The sequence below is a fragment of the Cervus canadensis genome, chromosome 22 (genome assembly GCF_019320065.1).
Source record: "Cervus canadensis isolate Bull #8, Minnesota chromosome 22, ASM1932006v1, whole genome shotgun sequence".
Taxonomy (NCBI): Eukaryota; Metazoa; Chordata; class Mammalia; order Artiodactyla; family Cervidae; genus Cervus; species Cervus canadensis.
Window position 1 is genome coordinate 13,252,257 of NC_057407.1, and position 15,142 is coordinate 13,267,398.

Consider the following 15,142-nt stretch of genomic DNA (forward strand, 5'->3'; position numbering starts at 1 on the left):
GTCATGGTGGACCAAAGTCCACTGGATGCTGCCTTTCCTCTGGGTCCTCCAGGACAGGTGCAGAGCTGGGTCCCTCTTTGTGTCCCGCACCTCCTCTGCCGCCTGCTCCCTAGCACATGTTGGTGACGTTTCTAGGGTTGAATCAAGTGGAGTGAGTGGGTACATTTCACCATTTCCTCTGCTTCTGCTTGATAACCATGCTGTGGGGAAGGGAGAAGTGCCCGGAGACACTGGTGCACTGGGACCACAGACAACTTTGCCCTCTGGTCGCTGGTTGGGAGAAAACCTTCTTCCCCCATAGGATCGTATTCTGAGCTCTAAGGCAGGCATCTTTGGTCAACGGTGTCTTTTTTATTAATCTAACTGACAGTCTTCAGCATCTTGGCTTCACAAGCTGGGCAGAAGAACATCAGATAGGATTAACGGAAAATGAATTGAATACTTCCATTTTAAAAGAGATTCTTTGCTTGGTACCTTCATATGCTCCTCCCTTGATAATATCTCCTCTCCTTCAGTATATTTAAAGTAAGACTTTGTTTATGAAATCTTAGGTTTGTTCACAGATGTTCTAGAGTACTTCTTGACTTGGGGACGAGGAAAGATGTAGCTGTAACTGAGATGTTGCGATGGCCTCTCAGGGAAAACCTGGAAATCAGAAGAGTAAGCTGGCGCTGGCCACGGCAACAGGACGCACTTTGGTCCCCAGGCTTCTTTCCTTGGGAAGTTGGATAGTGGGTTTCTCTTTCTGCTGGGATACCTTCTGGGTTTCCTCAGCAGATCATGGAAGTGAAGGCTCCTCTGTGGAGACACCTGGCTTCTCAGCACTTCCTTTTGCCAGTCAGGTCCTTGGGGGCCCTTCATCATGCTCCTCACCCTCCGGCCAGCTTCCCAGAGGCTCATCTTGGAGGCAGAGATCGCGTTCGTCCCATCCTTGGGCGTGCAGGGCATCCAGCTGGTCAGTTCAGTTCAGTCGCTCAATTGTGTCCGACTCTTTGCGACCCTGTGGACAGCAGCACGCCAGGCTTCCCTGTCCATCACCAGCTCCTGGAGCCACGCCACCATCTAAAGCGTTTCTTCTCCCCGCAGCCAGCATGCCCACCAGTGAGACGGAGTCTGTGAACACAGAGAACGTGAGCGGAGAAGGCGAGAGCCGAGGCTGCTGCGGGAGTCTCTGGTGAGTGGGGCTGAGGCGCTGTCCTCTTGGCTCCTCCTGGCTTCTTAGAGAAGCAGATATGAGTGAGTCGCCCAGGTTTCGGTGGAGCCTGGAGCCATGGCCTCATATGCAAGAGGGGTGGGCGGGCTCACCCTGGACCCCTTGGTCCTCCTCCTAACTCTGGCCCCCCAGGCCCCCAGCATGTCACCTGCCTCATCCTCCAGAGCGGTCCGTCCTGCTGAGATGGAACCTGCCCCGGGCTGAGCCAGGTAACCCGGCAATTCCCCTGTGTCCATTAGGTGCTGGTGGAGAAGAAGAGGCACTGCCAAGGCCGGGCCCTCTGGGTGTCGGCGCTGGGGGTAAAGGCTTCTCTGAGCCTGGTGCTGGCGTCAGTGCTTTGAAGGGCTTGTATGGCAGAATTGCTCATAGAATGTGCTCCCTATTTAAGTTTCCGTCACTTACAGGCTCTCCCAGCCTCATGCGCAGCGGCTGGATAACGAGACCCTGTCCTTCTCGGCTCATACACCTTGTTTGGAGCCCTGCACCCCTCTCTCCTCACCCTGGAGGATGCCTTCACATGAGCACCCATTGGCTTTTTACTGGATGCGCTGGGCTGCAGCAGCAGGCACCCCAGCCGCGCGCAGGGCACCGAGCACCGCCTGCTTTGGGGGAGCCCCATGCAATTCTCTTCTGTTTGCTTTCTGCTGGTGTCCTTTAGGTCTTATGCCTGTCGAGTACAGGTGTCATTTTTAAGAGAATCTGATCTCGGCGGAGATTCATAAAAATGATGTTAGGAGAAGGACACTCAACAGTTTATGAAGTAAATTTTCCTCCTCCTCCTGCTGTGCCCTCCTACAATAGCATGAAGTAGGTAGGGAATGGGTTTGTCTTGCCATTTTACAGATGAGCACACTGAGGCTCAAAAAGGTGTGCTGCTTGCCCGAGCTCTCCTAGTGAGTAAAGAGCGGAGCTGGAGCTCCAGGCCCAGGGCTCTTCTCATTGTAGCAGCAGCACGTGCTGTTGTGGAGATGCAGGGCTGAGCTCTGGGCGGGATCAGCTCCACTGGCTGCAGCGTGAGCAGTTTGGGGAGGGGGAGAAGAACCCTTGGCATCTCCACCTGTGCCAGGGCTGCTCAGGCAGCTAAGAGTCTTCTCTTGCCTGGCCCCCTGCTCCATGCTCACCCCAGCTGGCTCGCTTCGGGAGCCGGGGGTGCTGGGTCCAGGCTTCCATGCATGGCTTTTATGGTATCTCTGCTGAAATGTGGAGGGGAACATATCATGGAGCCTTCCTAACAGGAATCATATTCTTTCTGTCTGTCTTTCAGTCAAGCCATCTCAAAGTCCAAGCTCAGGTCAGTGTCTTCTTTCCATAATTTTTTTAAACTTGTGTGCGCTTTTTGTGTTCTGACTTCTGAACTTTATGTAGAATTGCTCTAGGCCTGATTATTTTACACTGATTATTTTACAACATTCATGTAGAAGGTCAACGTGCCCAGTAAACAGTAAGTACCTGCCTTGTAGAACTGTGGTAGGTGCCAAAGAACCACCTCCCCCGCCAAAAAAAAAAAAAAACCAGATCAGTAAGATGCAACCGTGAATAATGGTTTGCCTAATCAACCCTTTTTGTATACCCTCCCAGAGTCATTTCTCTAAGAGAGATACTTCCTGTCACTTTTGTGCTGAAAACTTTTTCCGTGGAAGGAAGTTCAAAAGGTCTTCCGAGTTGCTCGTAATGGTTTTACTTGCTCTGAGTGCAGGTTACATAATCAGTTGGTAAAAACTCATTGAACTGTATACCAGTGATTTGTTACTTTCCCATATAAGTATTATTTTTCAGTTAGAAACTTTTACCACTGTGTACAAAAATTCACTTTAAGTGGAATAGAACTGAAGGTGAAGTGTTGGTTGCTCAGTCGTGTCCAGCTCTCTGCCACCCCATGGACTGTAGCCCACCAAGTTCCTCTGACTCTGGAATTCTTTTTGTAAAACTGTAAAAATCCTAGAAGAAAACATAGAAAATTTAAGTGACCTTGGGTTAGGCAAAAGTTTCTTGGGTACAAAGCCCAAAGCACTGGTCATAATAGAAAAAACTGATGAATTGGACTTCATCAAAATTAAAACTACTACTTCTTGAAAGAAAAAGATCATTTGCAGACTAGAGGAAAAAATATTTGCAAAACAGAATTGAGAAAGGACTAGTATCCAGTATACATAAGAATAGTATCAGTAATAATAAAGCAACCCAATAAAAATGGACAGTATGATTTTAGTAGGCATGTAGTCTTAGAGGGGGCTTCCCTGGTGGCTCAGATGGTAAAGAGTCTGCCTGCAATTCAGGCAGCCCGGGTTCGATCCCCAGGTCGGGAAGATTCCCTGGAGAAGGGAATGGCAATCCACTCCAGGATTCTTGCCTGAAGAATTCCATGGACAGAGGAGCCTGACAGACTATAGTCCATGTAGATGGCAAATAAGCACATGAAATGACCACTGGTCATTGGGAAATGCAAATTAAAATCACAGTTGAGATACCATGACGCACCTATAGAATGAATCAAATTTTGAAAGCTGGCATTTTGACAAGGATGCAAATCAGTGGAAATTCTTATACACTGCCACAGGTCAGGTGACACAGCCATTTTAAAAGCAAGTTGTCAGTGTCTTCCAAAGTCCAGCATGTTTACCATATGACCCAGCAATTCACCTCTAAGGTATTTATATAGGAAAAATGAATGCATTTTTTGCACACACAAAAAATTTTGCATGAATGTTTATATTCATAAACATTATATATGTATAATTGATAAATACAACATTTATATGTTTATTTATAATTGCTGAAAGCTGTAAATAACTCAGATGCCCATCAGATGGTAAGGTAGACAAATTATAGTTCATCCATATGATGGACTGAAACTTAGCAACAAGAAGGGAAAAAACTACTGAGAGATCAACAACACAAATGGATCACAAATGAGCTTTTTCTAAATGAAGGAGGCCAGTCTCAAAAAGCTATATATTTGTATGATTCTGTTGATAGGATCCTGGATGAAGCAAAATAATAGAGAAAGAGGACAGATCAGTAGTTTTCAGAGGCTAGGGTGAGCAGTGGATTAACTATAAAGTGCCATGAAATAATTTTTTTGAGTGATAGAAATATTCTACATCTTCACTGTGGTTGTGATTACAGATTTTAGAACTAAGAAGAAGTCAATTTTGCCATATGTAAGTTATATCTTAATAAACTTGTCTTAAAAAAAATTAAGGGGACTTTTCCTGGTAGTCTAGTAGTTCGGACTGTGTACTCCCAATGAGGGAGGTACGGATTTGATCACTGGTTGGGGAACTAAGACCCCACAGCACGTGTGGCGAGGCCAAAAAAAAAAAAAATTAACAGTGTTTTCATAATGAAAAGCACTTTCATGAATTTCCTGTTGCCAGAGGGCATTTAAATTTCTTCGTAATTTGGCCCCCAGATCACCCTCTTACCTCTGGGGTATTTAGACACCACTCCCAGACTTTGCACTTTGTTATTCTGGACTCCTCTCCAGCTGTCAAATGGACCACACACTCCAGTTCTTCCCACCCAAGTCTCTTTGGCGGGAGCTAAGTGGAGTGACCTGCCCCCTCCCTGTGCACCCTTGGCTAATCCTTATTCAGCTATTGGGAGAGAGCCAGCCCAAACCTCAGCTTTCTGAGGAAGCCTTCCCTGACCCGTCAGCTCTCTTGTAGCTCCCTTCTCCTTCCCCCTGTACCCAGTAACCTGGGCGTAGCACTTGGTGTGGGTAATTACCTGCCACAGCCCTCATACTGTTACAGGATAGGGCCACAGACCGTGCCTCCCCTGGACTTGGGCGACACCCGTCACTTGTCCCTGCAGCATGAATAGACCCACCAGGGCTGGATGTTGTTGAGGCCACCTTGCTTGTGTGTACTGCATTATGCATCATGGGAGAAACCCAGTCTTGTGGGAACAGTTTTGAGTGTCCTCACTAGAATTTTTCTACTCTGGTTATCACGTTTCCAGCTGCTATTACCATCAGAAACTCACATAGCAAGAGCAGGAATACAATGCACCTCGCTTGTTCCAGGTCTTGCCGAAGAATTGGCACAAGTCTTTCATTGGTCCCTGGGTTACAGTGTTCTTAGCAGAGCATTGCAGCTGAGTCAGCCAGGGCTGCAGCCTTGACACAGCCTGGAGATTCTCCTGACTCAAGTGCTAGAGGAGGCGCCCACCACCCCAGTCTGTGAGCACAGCCCAGATCAGGCTGACGCCGCCACTCGGCCAGCCCTTCCCTGAGACCCCCTTCACCAAACCATCCTGTGGCAGGGAATGTTTCCTGTAGGGAGACAGGCTGAGGCAGAGAATACTCTAATTACATCCTGCAACTGGGAATTGGTAGAGAACATGCTGCTTGTCTGTTTGGCTCAGTTCATTTTATTTGTATGGAAACATGATTCAATATTAGCTCTCCTCCTAAAGGTATATTTTGAGCATCGCTAGTTAGAAAGGGCACCTGATGACTCAGGAGTAAGACTCATGTCCTACTCAGCATTGATGACTCTCTCTGGCTCCAGAGCTACCTCCCAGATTTATGAAAGGACTGAAGGGTTCCCTAAAAGGAAAACTCAGGTTTGGGAGCCCTTGGCTGCCAGATAAATTCTACATGATGATCAAGGTGCTGCAAGAGATGTGGATGATAAGCTGGCGTCTCTCTGCACTGACAGCTCAGTCAGACCCGAGAGCCTCGTGGTGGGCACGTGAACTGTGGATGTGTACAAGCTGGTGACTCTGAACATCTTAGATTTCCTGACCGGCTCGAGGGCTGCATATGACAAATTACGGGGTTATCTGAAGCCATGGGAAGGAAACTGATAGCACGATCAAGTCAACACTGTGCTTTTAAGAAGTCATATTTCAAAACCAACGTTATTTGTCTTATGAGGTCTGGTCATTGCTGTGTCATTTGTTCTCATCTTTCCTCCCTGCACCCCGGCCCTGGTGGGGACCTCTGGAGTGCAGTCATTCCTTAGCGATATTGATCAGGTGCTGCGTCTGTCTGTCATCCCGGGGGTAACGTCTGCTTCTCTTACAGCCGCCGCTGGCGCCGCTGGAACCGATTCAGTCGCAGAAGGTGTAGGGCTGCCGTGAAGTCCGTCACGTTTTACTGGCTGGTCATTGTCCTGGTGTTTCTCAACACCTTAACCATTTCCTCCGAGCACTACAACCAGCCTGACTGGTTGACACAGATTCAAGGTATAAGCAGAAGCCATTCCCTTTTTGCTCCAAACAGGGGATCCCCGAGGCTGCCCAGCTGCAGTCTAGTCTTTTCGGATGGACGTGTGATTGTCCAGGACCATTTCCAGTGAGCAGTGGAACTTGGAGGGTGGCAGAGCCAGGCAGAGGTGCACCTGGCGAGAGTGTGCGGTCCGGGTTGTGTGGTGTGTGATGCACCTTGGAGCTAATGACTCCAGGGCAGCTCATTGTCTGAACCCTGTGTGGGATCAAGGAATCTGGCAGCTGGAAGGGACCCCATATCCCTCCTCCCTGTGCCCACTGGAAGCTTTATTTTCTGCTGTAGTTTCCTTGGCAAGTGGTGGCTCTTCACCCACCTCGAATGCCCCAGCAGGGTGTTGTAGGAGCTCACCCCATTCCTAGTTGGACAGTTTTGAGCCGTTGTGAAGTCCTGCCTGACATCAAGTCAAATCTGTTTCTACTCAACTCTCCAGCCTGCTGGGTGGCATTTTCTAAAGTGACCTTGACAGGCATCTGTTTCTTAGATCTTGGGGCTGTAAGCAAGACCAGACAGATTTCTTGTGTGACTGAAACAAACAAAATAATACGATGGTCTAAATGCAGACTTGTAGGCTTTCAGGCCTTGAAAGCCGCAGAGATTATGTGTTAAGCTGCCTCTCCGCATTGTACTGCTAGTGAAAGTGAACCCCAGAGAAACCAAGGAACTTCTCCAGGGGGCACACGTCTGGGTGGTAGCACAAGCAGAACTGGAGCCTGGAAGACAACTGGACCACGGGTGTTCCTGCCGCATATCTGTAAACAGGGCAAGAGCAAAACCATGGGCCGAGAGCTTGGGGCTCTGCCAGCCGCAGCTGGTGTGAAGGGAGGTGGGGGGACAGGGGTCAGAGATGCTCCCACGGTGAGATCCATGGACACGTGCTCCTTGTGTTTCCAGATATCGCTAACAAAGTCCTCTTGGCTCTGTTCACCTGTGAGATGCTGGTCAAAATGTACAGCTTGGGTCTCCAGGCGTACTTTGTCTCTCTCTTCAATCGGTTTGATTGCTTCGTGGTGTGTGGCGGAATTACCGAGACGATCCTGGTGGAACTGGAAATCATGTCTCCCCTGGGCATCTCTGTGTTCCGCTGTGTGCGGCTCTTGAGAATTTTCAAAGTGACCAGGTGAGGACGCGTGCGCTCGCTGTAGGGGTTTCCCGACCGTGGGTGGTGGTCAGCCCTGACCCCACTTGCAGGGACCACCTGCTGCACCCCAGGCGGCGCCCTAGGCTCACCCCCTCGTCTTGACTTGCAGGCACTGGACCTCCCTGAGCAACTTGGTGGCATCCTTGTTAAACTCCATGAAGTCTATCGCTTCGCTGCTGCTTCTGCTTTTTCTCTTCATCATCATCTTCTCCTTGCTGGGGATGCAGCTGTTTGGTGGCAAGTTTAATTTTGACGAAACACAAACCAAGCGGAGCACCTTCGATAATTTCCCACAAGCGCTTCTCACAGTGTTCCAGGTGAGTGCCTCGCCCTCCTCTCCCTGGGCGGCGCCTTTGGAAACACCTTCTCATCTGTCCACGACTCAACAAGGCAAAATGATTCCATCGTCATGGTATCAGCAACCTCTGTCCTAATAACACTCTGATTAATTTCGTGCCATGTAAGTCATCTATTTTGCATCAAAGTCCAGAGGGATGTGCTGTGATCTCATGTGTTTGTGAGACCACTGGATGTTTTATGAAGTAATAAACCAACCCCATGTTTGTGTTTGACTGTATGAGGTTTCTGGGGTTTCATAGGGTCTAAAATCCTCTTCTTGCACTTTGCTCATTCTTGATGGCAGGCAAGTTTTATAATCCTGGCTATAACAGATTTATGCATAGATGTGACTTCTAAAGTCCTGATGCTGTGGTGTGTAGTCAGGAATCGGGGTGACTAAACAGTTGCGACAATGGCAGTCCCTTTGTTGTCCTCCCTCGTGTGATGGAGTGGGGACACACAGACTCTGAGGATGTCTGTGCTGGCGGGGCCCTGACAGACATCAGGCTGAGAAGCGGGCCCCAGGGTTGGGGCTTCACAGGTGGCCCTGCCCTCAGAGGCCCAGCCTTTCCACCCCACCTGGCTCTCACCTGAGATGTTTCAAACCCCCCTCCTTGTGTATTGTGGCCTTCCTTGGACAGAGCCTGGCAGGTAAATTTTAAAAACCCATCTGCCCTTGTTGCTTTTCACATGTAATGCCAGCGAGTCCTGCAGGCCAGGCGGGACGGCCTGGTGGGAGCCTGACCTCCCACCATGGCTCTTTCCATTGCTCAGCACTGTGACTTTGTAAAGTCACTGTTTTCTGAAAGATGAGAGCCTGGAAGGAATGATCTCTAGGTTTCTTTCCTACTGGGACGTTTTGAAGTGAATGGAATTGCTGCCACTGCTCAGGCCTGGTCTATCACAGTACAGTATAATATAGCTCAGTTTTGTTTATTTTTGGCTGCGCTGGGTCTTCGTTGCTGTGCTTGCATTTCCTCTAGTTGTGGCAAGCAGGGGCTGCTCGTCATCGCAGCCCGTAGGCTCTCACTGCAGTGTCCTCTTTGCGGAGCACAGGCTCTAGGCTTTCGGGCTTCCATAGTTGCAGCACGTGGGCTCGGCAGCTGTGGTACATGGGTTAGTTGCCGCATTGATGTGGAATCTTCCCAGACCAGGGATGGAACCTGTGTCCCCTGCATTGGCAGGAGGATTCTTAACCACAGGACTACCAGGAAAGTCCCCTAGCTCAGCTTTTTGAATTAAACTTAATTTTTGGCCACTGATGAGTCATTCGTTTTGTTTTGTTTTGTTTTTTTTTGATACTTTCAGAGAAACCTGCATGGCGGTGGTGGTTTTTGTAGTACATGTGTATGGCACAGAATTTAAATGTTAGAAAAGCATATAAAGTAGCAGGTCTGTCTCCAACCCAGCCACCAATTTCCCCTTGTGGGAGGCAACCACCGTTAAGCAGATTGTTCTGTATTCTCCCAGTGTATTTGCTCAGACGTAAATAAATTTACTTGTCTACCTACAATCAGATGAATTTACACAGATGGTAGCTCATTCTACATGCTTTTTTCATCTTTCTTTTTAGCACCTAAAGTGTCCTTAAGAATCTTTCTTATTGGTCCATAAAAAAGTGCCTCTTCCTTTTCAATGCTGCCTCCATTTATTTTTTTTTATTGGAGGATAACTGCTTTACAGTATTGCTATATGGTTTCTGCCATACATCAACATGAATCAGCCACAGGTAGACATGTCCCCCGCCGGCCCCGAACCTCCCTCCCGTCTCCCTCCTCATCCTACCCTTCTAGGTTATCGCAGAGCACTGGGTTGAGCTCCCTGTGTCTGTCCATTTTGTGCTGTGGGTATGCCATAATTCATGGAACTGGTCCCCTGCTGGTGAATGAATATTCCACTGTGTCTTGGCTGAGTGGGTGGCCTTGAATGCACATCGTGGGGCTCATGTGTGATATTAGATCTATAGGATAAATCCCCTCAAATGGAATTGCTGGTTTAAAGGGGGTGTGTCCATTTTCAACTTTGACACTCTTGCTTAAGTCTTCTCTTTAAGGCTAGATGGGGGTGGATTCTGTCTGTCGCCTCACTCTCTTTCAGCATAGTGAGTACACAAATGTTTTGACCACCGCCTGTCTGGTAAATGAAAGTGGTCTCTCATTGTAGTTTTAATTGATATTACTTTTGTTAGGAGTGAGGTTGAATATCTTTACATGTGGCCAGGAACCATTTATATTTCCTTCTGTACGAATTGCTTTACCTTTTCCAATCATTTGGCAAATTTCTGTTTGGTAGTGATGCACATCGTAGATATGATTTTCCATTTCTACAGTTGATTAAGCATGAGGAATGCTAGGCAGCAGTTAAAAAGAATGAAGTGATCCTGTGACACAGAGGGTCTCCAGAATACATCATTGAGTGGGAGAATAAAAAACAAATTGCAGAAAATTCAAAGAGTATGATACCCTCTGTTTCTAAAAAATAAATAAGATACCAACTGCCTGTTTTCTCCGGGTATGAATGTTTGTGTTTAAATGTACAGACAGACAGCAATCCTGGAGAGAGACATCAGCAGGGGCTGAATGTGCAGTCAAAGAGTACACACGTCTTATGTGGAATGTTATCTTATTTTCACTGGAATATTTAACTCATGTGTTTGTGTGATTAAGTGTAATGTTTTGAAGACTATGGATTGATGGATGCATTTGTTCTATGCAAACTGAATTGTGCAAGGCAGCGTACGCCAGACCCAGGCAGCCCCAGGAGCTTGGGAGAATCATGGGAATTGTGACTCCACCTGCCCGCTGATCCCAGTTTTGGCTTCTTAGATCCTGACAGGCGAAGACTGGAATGCTGTGATGTATGACGGTATCATGGCATACGGGGGCCCATCATCTTCTGGAATGATCGTCTGCATCTACTTCATCATCCTCTTCATTTGCGGTAACTGTATCCTTCTGGCTGACCGGGGCTACCTTGTCGTCACCATATGCTGTCTTCCTCTCCAAGTTTCCCCGGGGTGGGGGCGGTGGTGGCCAGAGTGATGGGAAAGTGAGCATCCTCACCTCGCTCCTGTGTGTCCTCCGCTGTTGCTGGGACAGCAGAGGAGCGGCAGAGTGTCCGCCAGGCCTTGAGGATTGAGAGCAGCCACGGAGGCAACCTGAGGCGGCATGTGGGCTGCACCAGTGGTCACCCACTTCGCGTGGCATCACATCCCGAGGGATGGCTCAGGACGAAGCTGTGTGCTCTGCGTGCTGTCTCCCTGAGAGTGTTGGGAGGAAAAGCGTTCCTTGTCTTCCAGGGTCTTTTGACTGGCTATTGATCAAATTGACGTAAGACAGATTAATAGGAAAACACATTTAATTTCATACATACGAAGGACCCCATAGGTGTAGGACCTAAGAAATAACCAAAGCAGGCTGTTCATATACATTTCACATATATTTCCAGAGACAATATCAATTATTTCCGAAGATTTGACAAAACGAGTGTTTGCTTAGGATAGCAGAGTAACGGAGAAATCACAAGCTTTGTTTGTAAAGCCTTCTCAACCTCAGATCCCCTATTGCCAGCGCTGTCCTCCCGGCTTAGGGAGTATGCCCTTTCAGGGAGCTTGTTACCTGCTTTCAGGGGAAAAGACGTGGGTCAGCATATTCTGCTTGTACCAGCTGTTTCTCAAATAACTTTAATTCAAAGTCATCAACATGCCACCTTGGCATGTTTTGGAGTGGCCCACTCTAAGCCCCATTAAAAGTTTAGGGGTACATCTCTGACTTCCTAAGACCCTTCAGAATGGATGGGGACATATCTTCAGTGGATTGATCTCAGCTCCCCTGACCCTCATTTTGCTCTGCTGATCTGTACGTATTTGGGAATCACGTGTCCCTTGGCCAGCTGCTCTGTTGTGCTTTCCCTGACTTGTTTTCTTCCTTTTCCCAGCCAGAGTCACTGTAACCCTAGGTTTCTGAAAATTCAGACCTCCCTTTACGTCGCTCAGCCCCTTTCTGCTTTCTCTCTGTGCCCTCCCTGCCCTGGCACCAGACCTGGCACGTGGAGCTCCTTGATTAATGCTTAGTGAAAGAACAGTTTGGACCGAAGTATGAATACTGCCCCTTGGTCTTCCCTTTTGTATTTTACAGAATCCTAGTCTAGAATCTTCTTCTAAGAGGTCTGTTGGGCTGTTTTCCCCTTCATTTTCTCTGGCTTGTCAGTGAACCTTCTTCAGCCGGTGGAAACCCAAGTGCAAGCCTGTGAGAACAGCACTTTGTACTTCAGAGTCCTCTGTGGAAGCCCGTCTCCCAGCACACACAAATCCTGAGGCAGGGAGCCGCACTGCCCACCCCTGCCCCAAGGGGAGCTCTCCCGCCAGCTTCTCTCCACGCTCCCCTCATCACTTGCGGCTCCTGCTGGAGTCTGGGGTGCGGTTCTCCATCTTGCCAACTAGTACTAGGCAATAAGCTTCCTGAATCCGCAGTCTCTTTTTGTAGTCACGTCTTTGTGACTTACACCACAAGATCATGCACAGTTGGCTCTTGGTCAGTGTTTGTTAAATGAATGATCAGTATTTTCTTTTCTGTTCTTCTCATGATTAATTCTCTAGGCCACAGCCATATACTGGTTCCAATCTGCAGCAAAGTATTCTCTAGCCACTTTCCCTCCAGTTAGATGTTGTAGTTTCTTTATAGTGGGTGTATCACTCTCTGCAGTCCTTAAATGGTTTGTGGTCTGTCTCCCCAGCTAGAATAGATACTACTTGGAAGCCAGGCCTCCAGTCTGTCCTGTTTCCTCTCATGTCCCCGGCTCCCAGAACTCTAACCAGCATGTCAGAGGTGCTTGGCAGGTCTTGTCAGATGAATTCCACAGCACACCAGTGTTTAGGAGGGTCTGGTGGGTAATACCTCTAAATACATCTATTGGATATTTGCTCTTGCAAACCATCTGTTACAATCTTGTAAGACTTTCCTGTGGTTTGTTACTCTGGGTTTGCTTTCTACTGCTGAAAGAATCTGGTGTCGTCGTCAGACTAGAGACACAGTATTTCTTCATTGCCGTCATTAGTAGGAATTCTCAGTGCAGTTATTCCCAGCACTGATCATTTTCTGAGCCACAATTACCCCAAGTTCATCAGAGGAGAGCTCATGTTGCCAAATCATCGGCCAGCCCAGAACAAACTGCCTTGCAGCTCTGTTTAATAAGTAATCCTAGTGTATCAGAGGTGTTTTGACAGTCTTAATAGAATCTACTCACATTTCTGCCCTCTTTAAAGACTTGAATAGGTTAGTCAAGCATGACATCCCCTGAAGCTCGCTCATTATCAGTGCCTTGTTAGGTGGTATTTGTTGACATGTTCAGCAACCCACATGAGAGTTCAGATTGCGCTGGGCGTGTGGGACCGTGGTGTGCCTCTCCTGTCGCGGGGCTCCTGGGCTCCCATTGTCTTGCATGCAGATGGCCTTGGATCAGCCAGAGGGAAGCATCAGTGAGAGAAGGGAGTCACGTTGACCTGCTCGTTGCCCTCTGATCCCTATGCTTCTCCATAATGTACTTAACTGCTGGCAAGTAAGAAACAGGCATCTTCAGAGTATGTTTTTGTTTTTTGTTTTTTTCAGTCATTCAAGGAAACTATAGAAACAGCATTATAGTAAAAGCCGAAAAGCTAGTAACTTGTCCAGTTACCTAACTTTCTACTATTTGAAAAAAGTAAAAATCAACCACAAGAGTCAAAGATGTAGTCACTGTGTGACAATGCAGAAGAACAGGCCGGCACATCTGGCAGTAAGTTAGATGTGCTCTAGTCAGTCAGTGTGAAATGAATGAATGAGGTATTTGCAGACTTGGAAGGTCATTTCAAATGAGAAAGGCCCAGACTGCCTTGTGTGGTCATCATTTGAATAAGGTATAGCCTTTCTTGGGGTCTTATTTTGGAGAGCACACCCCAGATAGATAGGTTGTGGATGTGCATGTTTTAGAAGAAAGAAAACACAGTGCATAAAGTGAAATGCAACATGTGTAAAAACATTACATTTATGTTACAGATTATTTTATGCAGTGTGTTTCATATCAGTAGATACCTAGATGCACAGACACACACGTAAGACACACACAAAGGGAAATATTGGCATTTGTAGGTTTTCATGGGTTTTAGTGAATCTTAATTTTGCTTCTGGCTAGCTTATCTTCTACAGGTTCTGGTTGTTTTTGTAAAATGGGGCTCCAATCTCCTGGCTTTACCAAGTGAATATAGCACTAGGGGACAGTCAACCTGTCACCAGCCTCTCGAGCACAGGGGTGTGACACCGCCATTGTTGGCCCTGTATAGCTGCATTTGGAACCATGTTTCATCCTTAACATTCTCAAATTAGATATTCTACTGAATGTCTTCTTGGCCATTGCAGTAGACAATTTGGCTGATGCTGAAAGTTTGAATACTGCTCAGAAGGAGGAAGCTGAAGAAAAGGAAAGGAAAAAGATTGCCAGGTAACCACCTTTCCCCTGGGGAGGTTTGCTGAATGAAGGCTTTGACCCAGGGAGCCAGTCGTAGGTGCGACCTGTGGGGGCCCCCATGCTACTGCTTTGTGGGGATGGTGGCTGGCCTAAGAGGCTGACCAAGAAAGATGGACTCTTGGGCAGATCCCAGGCCCTTGGCTCTCATTCCCTTGAAGCTGAAAGTACGTGTCACGTCCCCATGCTTAATGAATCTCTGCAGTTAATTCTGGCATCGTAAAATAAATGATGCGTCCAATGCTGATTAGCCCTTGTATGAGAATTTTAATAAGATGATCTGTGTTATGAATCCAGTGCACTGAGATGAACTGAGTGTGGGTTGTGCTATATTCTTGCTGTTAGGGTTGTTCCCAATTAAGTGGGCCGCTGTTGATTCAAAATCCTGATTAGTTTTTTTTATATAAAACGGGATGGTTACTTGGTTCCTTCTGTTCTCTTCTCTGTAGAAAAGAAAGTCTGGAAAATAAAAAGAACAACAAACCAGAAGTCAACCAGATAGCCAACAGTGACAACAAGGTATAGGTTACATTTTCCGCTTTGTTTTCAAATAATTCTGTGGATAGCACCATAAATGTATCACCTTTATACCATGGCAGTGTTGTGTGTGCTAGTTTAGAGTGAAAGCGTAGCACCGCATCACAGATGCTGGCTTTCCAGGAGGGTCTGCGTGAAGTGGGACACTTAACTGGTAACAGTACTTCAAACAGAGAGCTGG

General features: G+C 47.4%; 1 protein-coding gene across 5 annotated transcripts in view; it reads left to right on the forward strand.

Annotated features, from left to right (window-relative positions):
* Positions 1–15,142, forward strand: part of CACNA1D (calcium voltage-gated channel subunit alpha1 D) — a 344,798-nt gene that overhangs the window by 245,220 nt on the left and 84,436 nt on the right. For 3 of the 5 annotated variants that reach the window (XM_043442701.1, XM_043442702.1, XM_043442703.1), the window contains exons 10-17: positions 1,087–1,174; positions 2,478–2,504; positions 6,246–6,406; positions 7,341–7,566; positions 7,697–7,904; positions 10,752–10,872; positions 14,286–14,400; positions 14,874–14,943. In XM_043442701.1, the coding sequence (XP_043298636.1) occupies positions 1,087–1,174; positions 2,478–2,504; positions 6,246–6,406; positions 7,341–7,566; positions 7,697–7,904; positions 10,752–10,872; positions 14,286–14,400; positions 14,874–14,943 (1,016 nt within the window). Of the gene's footprint in view, positions 1–1,086; positions 1,175–1,452; positions 1,513–2,477; positions 2,505–6,245; positions 6,407–7,340; positions 7,567–7,696; positions 7,905–10,751; positions 10,873–14,285; positions 14,401–14,873; positions 14,944–15,142 lie in introns of all 5 variants that reach the window. The other 2 variants (XM_043442699.1, XM_043442700.1) reach the window with 1 other exon arrangement.